The sequence below is a fragment of the Solanum pennellii genome, chromosome 8 (genome assembly GCF_001406875.1).
Source record: "Solanum pennellii chromosome 8, SPENNV200".
Classification (NCBI taxonomy): domain Eukaryota; kingdom Viridiplantae; phylum Streptophyta; class Magnoliopsida; order Solanales; family Solanaceae; genus Solanum; species Solanum pennellii.
In genome coordinates this window covers 54312832-54323072 of record NC_028644.1, presented here as the reverse complement: position 1 = coordinate 54323072, position 10241 = coordinate 54312832, and the positions used below count along the sequence as shown (strand labels likewise).

General features: G+C 29.9%; 1 protein-coding gene across 1 annotated transcript; it reads right to left on the bottom strand.

Moving 5' to 3' along the window:
* Positions 1–4207: 4207 nt before the first annotated feature.
* Positions 4208–9253, bottom strand: LOC107026968 (thermospermine synthase ACAULIS5-like). The gene is made up of 10 exons (XM_015228114.2): positions 8954–9253; positions 7394–7460; positions 7180–7274; positions 6923–7025; positions 6607–6695; positions 5213–5369; positions 5050–5125; positions 4918–4976; positions 4696–4832; positions 4208–4503 (listed from the first exon to the last, which is right to left on the bottom strand). Exons 1-10 carry the CDS (start codon positions 9136–9138, stop codon positions 4425–4427), a joined length of 1047 nt encoding a protein of 348 aa, XP_015083600.1. The 5' UTR covers positions 9139–9253; the 3' UTR covers positions 4208–4424.
* Between the last annotated feature and the right edge of the window lie 988 nt (positions 9254–10241).

The window sequence follows — 10241 nt, the reverse complement described above, 5'->3', positions numbered from 1 at the left end:
TCAGAATACCCAGTACTCACTCAACCGTATATACATGATACTCCTCGGAAATACATCGAGAGCTCATGACCCATGGAGGACTCGCGAGGTCCATATACCGACACGGACGATCTCCACGTGTCTGTGCGGACGATCTCAACGCACTATCATAATATCAAACAATTTTCGCACGGACGGTCTCCACGTGCCCAAATTACAATCTTAACATCTCACCGTCCCCAGCACGGACGATCTCCACGTGCCCAACTTATACTCAATCTCATGTCAATGCATGTACACAATATTATTTCGATAAAGGGGATGATGATGCACCCGAATCAGTCAAATATCGACATACTACATAACCACCTCGATTATCACAACTATACAAGTGTAATAAAGAAAACACAATCACACAAGGATTTCAAGTCAATAATATATCACCTAATGCCCATATGCTTGGCATTCTCAAATTACAATTCACATTCTATAGTAGAAATTTTCCGTTTTATAACACCGGTAATTGTACCAATGCCCGTCACACCATTGATACGAGACCCCCATCTTTCTCCCTTACCGCTTTGTCTATTTTCATTTAATCTTTAATTAGGAAAACGTCTTTCAACAAGTCTAAAAGTCTTAACATACCTTAAGAGTCGAACCTCGTGCCACGAATCTTCAAGATAATTCCTTCCCTTTTCGCAAAGTTTCGGAACGTTCCCAATCTACCAATTATGCAATATTCATAAGTAAGCAAATTTTTGTAGACATTCAAATTATTATGTCTATCATAGACGCTAAACTCACTCATATTTCTAACCAAACTCCCAATCTTGATATATATTGGTATGCCCAATTTTTCATACTTGCTAAATTCAAGCCAAGAACTTAACTTTAACATCTCCCAATACCCTTGAATTCAATGTTAAATTATATAATATACACCTAATAATTAATTACCTATCTCAATATATCAAACTAATATCTTAGTTTTATATATGTATAAAATAATAATCAACAAATCACTGCTCCAACGTGACCTTCTCCTTTTTTTTCTTTTTTTTTGTTCTTCCTAAACGTCAATTCCCTGCAACCTGCCAATTCCTTTTCCTTTTTTTTTTAAGGCATTCTCTTAATTGCCAATCATTGGCATGATTTCCCAATGATTGGCTTAAGATTCCATTCCCCTCCCCACCATTTTAATACCAAAAAAATATACTAATAATAATGAATACGAGAAAATTATAGACCAACGACCCTCTTTTTTTTTTTCAAATCTGCAACTACGACTATATATAAATTTCAACTTTAAAAATATTCCTATATATGGAAATCATTAGGAATTCTTAATAACTAAACATCCATTCAATTCAATCTAATAATTTTACTAAAGTTATATCTCTTTTAATAACAAGTTACGACAAACAATACGATATCAAAAGATTCTTCACGCCAACAATTTTTACCACTATGCATGCTTATGCAGAATATAGATCGGTTAAGGAAAAACTTTTACCTTCAATACTTTACTTCGTTCCTCTTTGTTCTGTAATCTACGCTGCCCAAAAAAAAAATCAGTTTCTACCTCTTTTGTTTTCTGCCCTTCTAATGTTAATTAAGTAAAATAAATAAACTAACCCCACTACCCTAAATCAATTAATGGGTCAAGTAAAAAGGTATTAAATGAATTATGGATATGACCCACTAACTATTAACTAGATTAATTCTTCACTAAAATTTTTATCAACTAAATATTCTTAGTTTCGAATAGTTTAAAAATACCTCTTTAAATTTTTAAAAGGAGTCAAACTAGTCCTAGTTCTCAAAACGACCTAGCGGGTCGTTACACTTTGTAAGTGTGAAGTGTAAGCCGCTTCAAGGAGAATCCGGTAAGGCCAGTTCTTTAAGCACTTATTATCCAAGATGTGTTCATGGCTGAAACGAACAAAATAATGAGAACTAAGAACAGTTCAAGGGTTGATTGTGTGACATATTTTTTCTAGGTATACACCAAAGCTCGACGGTTCAAAGACATCAAATCTACCGATTGACCGAGTATATCCGATATATGTTCACTACGGAAAGTTTAAAGGGGAACCTACTTATCCAGATGCGATTAACCTTTATCTACAAGACACACAAGTTTTTTCATGCATATGTTTTAACAATAGCCTTCCCCATTCATGTGGGGGATTAATGGGTTTAGCAATTGTGAATGGGAAAAGAAAAGAGAGAATATGAAAAGTGAGGGAACTATTTTGGAGCGAAAATGAAAAGTCATTTGCAAAGTGCAAATGAAAAGTCATTTCTCCCATATCGGCAAAAGAAAGGAAACTTGTTGTCCTTATATAAGGAAACACTTTCATTACTTCTTAAAGAGCTAAGAAGAAGATGCCCCCTCGCGCCGTCATCGCTCGGCTTGATTGATAATTTTTTGGACAAAATTTATTTAATCAGTTTTTATTAAATCAAATAAATCATGTTAATATTATCTCTTATAAATTTGCGGGTAACGGCAACATTCCAAAAAGTTGTTACTCTTTTCAAAGAGTCGTTACTTTCCGAAAAGCCGTTATGTTCCTAACAGACACATTTTTCTGAAAAGTTGTTATTTTTTCCAAAAGACACAACTTTCTGAATAAAATGGGTCTGAACAAATTTCTCTGAACAGACACGTTTCATGCTGAAAATGGCTATAAAAGGAAGTCACTTTTCGTTTTTTCAAACACTGAATTTTTTCCTCCTCTGCATAAATTTTTTCTCTCAAACAAATCAAGTCGATCGACTTAGTCTGTGTGACTTGTTGTTGTTCTGAAGTTCACTGAAGTTAAAGAAATTTGAGGTACCGCTATTTCTTTAACAGGGTTAATCCGTTTTATCTTGGGAGAAATTAATCCATAACCTCGAGTACAGTGAGGGGATTAAATTTCTTAAGGACACACAACAATTTCTGTGGACTCAGATTACTTCTTGTATACTTTATGTTTCATCTTATTCTGTTTCTGTCGTTTTAGGCTAACCTTATAATACAGGTTGAATAACATAGATATACAGGAACAACTTATGTGGTTTACAAACACAAACTCTATACGTAGAATAGTCCTATTATAGGATACAAACTTTACACCAAAATCTTCATAATTAAAAATTCAAAACTATAACTTACTACCAAGTACACTATTATGTTTAAAACCGATGTGGACCTAAAGCTTTATAAACACATGAACAAGTTGACGTTGTGTTGAAATGTGATGACAAACCAACAGAGCCATGTTGAATACAATCTCAAACATAATGACAGTCCGCTTCAATATGCTTACTCTGTTCATGATAAACTTGATTATTGGCCAGTTTTAACACTCTACACATAGGCAGTTGCTGACAGTTACAATTGCTCATGTGCCCTGCACATGGCTTAGCAAAATTGTTACATTTAAAATTAACCAAGTACAACTTAATAGTTGTAGGAGCAATACAACATTCAAATTTCAAAATAAAACAACCCATGTGCCGTACACATGGTTTTCATTTGCCTTAGCCAAATTTCCTTGCCCAATACTTGGAACATTTCAGCCTAGCCAAATTTCCTTGCCCAATACTTGGAACATTTCAGCCTTGTTCAACACTTAGTTTTATTCCCTGGTTTGTGTCAGCTTCATGCCCACATCGAACAACCTTCTTGCCATCGTCAAGTCATTTTACTGCCTTGCCACTGTGCCAAGTCTTCTTAACCAACACTCCAGCATCCTTGTCTCATGTCACCCACTAACACTTAGTCGCCAAAACTACATTGTTTCATCACGCACATGACAAGTACAGTGTAGAAGTCCTTTCCATGCCCTTGCTAATGTTGTTTATTAATGTGCCATAGATTTGCGACACTTTTAATGCTTAACTCTCACACAATACACATTTATTAAGAAGGCATTTAGCCTTATTTTACTCGGGCAATGCACATTTATTAAAAAAAAAATATTTAAGAAGACAATGTGATGGAAATTTTCAGAAATACAACTTTGTAAATAGTACAATTAGGCTCCTAGAAAATACCAAACTTAATTAAAGGAAAGGACAAACAAAAAAAAATTCAAGCATCGATCTTGAACTTTGAACAATGAAAAAAACTCCAAATATTCAATTTATATGGAAGAGATAGAATAAATTAATAAATTGTGAAGGGGTGTAGGGGTTCTTGGGAGTAATTAAACACAACAAAAAGAAGACAATGTGATGGAAATTGATTCTTTTTCTTTTCAAATCTTGCCATTACATGAAATAGTAAATATATAGTGATTGGACAATCAGAAGAGCAGCCTAAGCCTATACTGCTGACCAAATCAAAAGCTACTAAATAACAAATATCATTAAGAAAACATTAATGTTTCAACAATTCATATTCCTTTGTTTCCCAAACATTTGGCTGTACAGTTCCCCCCATCAGAAACTCAATTTCTAAATCCCAATCCATGCCCATGAATGAACCTTGCATCATCTTCAGCATACACATGACTCTCATTCTTCAACCTGTTGACATTAAACAAAGAAAAAATATTGGTGGCGAAGCTAAGTGAGGATTTGAGAGTTCAGACGAAACTTATGACTTTTTTTTTTTATAAAAGAAATAGAATAATTCTAAATATATAATAACTTGTGAACACATAACAAAATTGATTGACAGAGAAGTGGCCCATGGAAACAGTAGTTTCTAAAGCTTACGTTTTGGCAACGGTCTTGTTCAAGATGGTGGAAGAGAAGAATGAAGCACCATTAAGATATAACAATTCTCCTTCAATTCTTTCTGCTATTTTCTTGTCCAATTTTCCAGCATCAAGACAAAATGGTTGATCAGAAGCCTGCAATTAATATAAAAGTAATTTATTATAACTATTAATTTCTTAATTAATTTGGAGTAAATTAATCCTAATAATCAGTACTAACCATAACCCATCCCCAAGTATCAGCAAATGAGGGTACATGAGCTGTATATGCCAGCACATCTGCATCAACACAACACATTATGTAAGAAAAGATTGTCAAAACTATAATTTTCTGTTAGTTAGTGAGACTTACATTTGAAAACCTGCTTGGTTGTGTTGTAAATGGATGAGAAAACTTCCTTGTGTGTAAAAACCCCTGCTGGTCCAGCCTGTTTATACGTTAACGATCGCGATCAGTTGATATATATATATATATAGATAGATATGAGAATAAGGAAGAATGAGAGGTAGGTAACCTGAGTAACGAAGATGCCAGTGTCATTAAGCTTAGGTTTAAGGATATTTTGATAGAAAGATTTGGTATAGAGTTGATAACAAGGTCCTCCTTCAACTGGATCAGCTAAATCTCCAACTATGATATCAAACTTTTCTTGCCTCTGCTCTAGCTCAGCTCTTCATTGTTCATGCAAAATCAAAACAAGTAACTCAACAACATAGAATAAAGCCAACTTGAATTACTCATTAAATCCTCAAGGCCATATAATTAAGGGACAAAAAATACCTAATTACATGTTTATTAATTCTTGGCCATATTGTTTGGAATAATTAAAAATTTTATTTCTCTAAATTAATAATTTCGTACCAAATTTCAAGTCACATGCACACAAATCACACTAGATACACACTATATACATTGTATTTGGTGTAATTCACATGAATCTGGTATATGCAAATGGTATATGAGAGTGATGAGCGAGATGAGAGGGATGCGAGCAAAATTTGTGAATCTCAGATACATGGAAATTCACTTTCATGCAATGTATTAAGAACAAATCATACCTAATTTTGACCCATGTATTGTGAGATAGATATATCTTGACATACCTAAATTTGATAAGATTCGTAATCTTACAAACTAACATATATATATCTAAATAATTAACTCTTAAAGTAGTGTGATTTTCATTTATATAAGTTAGATATTAGCCCAAACCAAGACTTACAACGATTTATGCTCCCACATAAATCGTAGCCCAATTAGACCCTTAATTATCTCATGCATGGATCTAAATTGTGGATTTTCTAAGGTGAATTAGTTGAATTTTCAATGGACCTTATTATGGACTTTGCTTATTATTATTTTTTTTTGCAAATATTACTCAAATGCACGTCTTATGTTTTCGTTATTTCTAATATTACCTTCTATTTCTAAAAATCTCTAAAATTTCTTATTTCTTTTAATGTATCCGAGCTACATATTAATGTATTCGAGCTACATATTATGTATCCGATTTATTTTATAGTATATCCGAGCTACACACTATGTATCCTAGCTAGTATAATGTATCCGAGCTAGTTTTTAATGTATCTAAGCTGAATATTATGTATTCCATTTATGTTATAATATATCCGAAATACTCTTTCATGTATTTGAGCTACATATTATGTATCCGGTTTGTGTTGCTTTTTAAGGAATTAATGTAATTACAAACTAAAAAGGAATAGATTGTAATTTCATATTAAAACTATGAGATTTATGTACGTTATAATTTTTTTTTGGCTCAAAATATGTATATATAATTGAAAAGATCCAGCGTTGACTTACATCCTACTTGTAGGGGAATACATTTTACTCCTGAGGATTTAAAAGAAAAGCAAGTAAGCAAATAAGTAAAGAAAGAATAGTTACTTGGCATCGTTAATGACCAAGTTAAGCTTCTTGTTAAGAAAAGCCTCATGGTTTGCTGTTAGATGTTTCTTGCAGAAATCAACAACCTCCTGTAATAAAGTAAATATAATTTGTATTAAGACATTTTTCATAAGAATTTCAGTTGTTGTTAAACATTCAATCGTAAATTAAAAAAAGCATATAATAGTTGTGATGAGTTTATTTATGTTGAAATTAGTTATCTGAGTGTTACTTCTTATTAAATATTTGGTTTGTTGTATTAAAAATAATATGCATAGTTCGATTCATCTTTATGTTTTCCTTGTAATTACTTTACCTTATCAATGTCACACATGACAACTTTCTCCATAGATTTGTGTCTAAGAGCTTCCCTTGCTGCAGATCCTTCACCACCTCCCATTATGAACACATTTTTGGGGCTGCAAAAATCATCATAATAATTATAAGAGTTTTCATATTTTTGATTATTTATGGTAGTTACAGCTAATCCAATTAATTATACTAGTATAACTCTAGCTAACTAATAATAATCAAATTAAATAGCATCATTATATTGATTAATTAAATACTCACTTTGGGTGACATAAGAGAGCTGGATGAATGAGACATTCATGATATATAAATTCATCCACTTCTGCACTCTGCATCTTCCCATCTATCACCAATATCTACAATCCATGCATATATATATATTTTAATAATATTATATATTAAGTTGGGTCAACCTCTTTTTTTTTATTTTTTTTCCTTCCAATAAAAAAAATTATTAAAAATTATTTATATCTACCTTTCCAAAGTGTTTGGTGTCCAAAAGAGCAATATCTTGGTACTCGCTCGTTCCTTTGTGCAGCACACTTGTAAAAACAAGAAAGTCAAAATTAATTAGTCGATCGTTTCACATTACGTGTCTACGTTATTAAATTTATTAAAATTCTGAATTATTTTCTCTATTTCATATTATTTGTTTATATCACTAAAAATATTTATCCTAAATTACTAGTTAATTTACAAGATCAAAATAAAATTAATTATGTTTTCCTCATTTTACCTTTAAAAGTTTTTCTTTTAAAAACAATTTTTCCCGGACTATAAAATATACAAATGGAGGTCAAAGAATTTATATAATTAGTATATTCTTTCGAAAAAATGTGTACTTATGAAGATTATAATAATGATTGAACTTTTAAAAAGTTTATAATATTTATGCAGGTGATTGATATTGTTTACACTTTTAAAAAGAAATAACTTTAAAAGCAAAATGAAAATAAATCAATCGATTTTATCTTAATTTAAAAAATAGTTTCTGATGTATATTCATAATAATATGAACAAGTAATATGAGACAGATAAAATAATATTTATAAAGACCTAATAATTACTTCATTTGTTGACTTCCACTAATTCATTATACTAATATACAATATTTACTTTCACATTATCTTTAACATATATTAAAAATAAAAATAATATAATAGTTATCGTTTTCATATTTTATCGTTAATATTAGAGAAAATGTTTTAAGTTATTTCTCAAAATTAAAGAGTAAAGATCAATTAACATAAATGCTATATCAAAACATTTATTAAAAAAATGTATAAAGTCTAAATTATTAAAAATAAAAATGAACCTAAGGAAGGTGCACTAAATTGGATATGATCATCATTACCAGACATTTACGTCAGCTGAGACTAAAGTGTGTAAAGTTTTTTTTTTTTTTTTGAATGGACTAAAAAAATAAAGTCCCACCAATAAGAAAAATGAAACAAATACGAATTAAGATGAAACAAGTAAGAAGAGAAAACGTCTTTCTTAGGAGTTGGGCCATTTTTATACCCGATGATATTTTGTAAAATATTTACACTCCCGCCAGGTGTAATTATTTAATCGCGACTCCAAATAAATTATTCATTTTATTTTCAAGTTTATCTGACTATTTATTTTGTAAACATTTATGTCGTTGGTATTTTATTTTTGTCTAATCTAATCTAATTATATAAATAGGAAAAGAACCCCTTTCCCCTTTGCTTATATAATTATATATCTATGACCGGAAAAAGATACATAGGAAGAATATAAACAATTTTGAAATAAAAAATTTAATTAGAGTCGATGTGAACATGTTTCATATTATTCCTAACGTTTCATCAGATTTTATTTATGGAATTTAAGAAGAAACATAGGAAGAAAAACAATTCAAAAGAGAAAAATTAATTAGAAATCGTACTAAAGAGTCGATGTGTACTATTCCTAACATTTCACCATATTTTATTTATGAAATTTTAGTTCTATACACAGAACGTAACAGTCTGAATGAAAATTGACAAATATTATACGCATGCATATATACCTGTTCAAAGCAAAAGACCATTTGAGATCAACATCAATCTCTTCTTCAAACCAAGAACCATCGTGAATATTAATGGAAAGATTATCAGTTTCCTCCATAATTATGTTCTTTTTTGGTTCATAGGAAAAACCATTATTATTATTATTATTATCACAAGAAAAAAATTCCAAAGCTTCACTACCCATGGAGCTCTTAAAACTTATATAAAAAATAAAGAAGAAGGATATTAGTTTTTTTATATCTTAGTAGAGAAACGTGTGGGAGCAAGGATTGATAAAAGCAAGTTTTGTGTGAGGGATGATACAGGATGATTAACGTGAGTACCCCTTTTATAGTCAAATTGATTCTACTACCTGACAAAAGTGACTTTTCTAAAAAATTAAATTAAATGCAGAATCCCTCTTTTAATAGTTATTTCATTTTATCTAAATGGATATGACCAAAAGTGAGATAATATCTAAATAAGGGTGTACATGATTGGGTTAGTTCAGATTTTTTAAATATCAAACGATTTGTGTCAAATTTTTTAATTTATAAATTAAATCAAACCAATATAACTCGAATTTTTCAATTTCGAGTTTTTTCGGGTTCTTTCGAATTTTTGAGTTTTTTCAATAAAGTTTTCATACAAACATATAATTTACTCGTACTTCAAATATTTTTTTAGTCTTATCAAAATACAACTATCTAAGTTATTTCTCAAGAAAATAACAAAAAATATGATATGATTAATGACACTAAAATATCCAACAAAAAAAATAATAAATTCGCGTAAAAAAATATTATAAATTAATAAGTCATAGTGAAATTGATCACAATTTAAAGTATGAAATCATGCTAAAAATGATTTAGTAAGTAATAGTTACATGACTAAATATTAAAAGAAAGTAAAATTAAATCATGTATTTTAATTGTCTAAATTCTATGTAAAACTAAAAAATAAATATTCAATATTATTGTCATTCTTAGTGTTGAATTGATTTTCTTTTTGCATTAGTATTAATTTGATTTTTATTTAAATTTTATTATAATAACCAACATGTATAGACTATAATCTTTATTAGATCATTAAGAATTCTAACTTTCAAAGATGAAATATATATATATTTAAAGATAAAAATTATGATAAAGTATAAGAGATATTTAAAAATTATATCAAAATAAGTATTTTTACGTATAAAATAAAATTTTAAAATTATATATATAATGTCGGGTTGATTTGGTCTCAGGTTGTTTTTTTTAATTGAAACCAAACCAACCCAAATATAGTCGAATTTTTTGTTCCAAC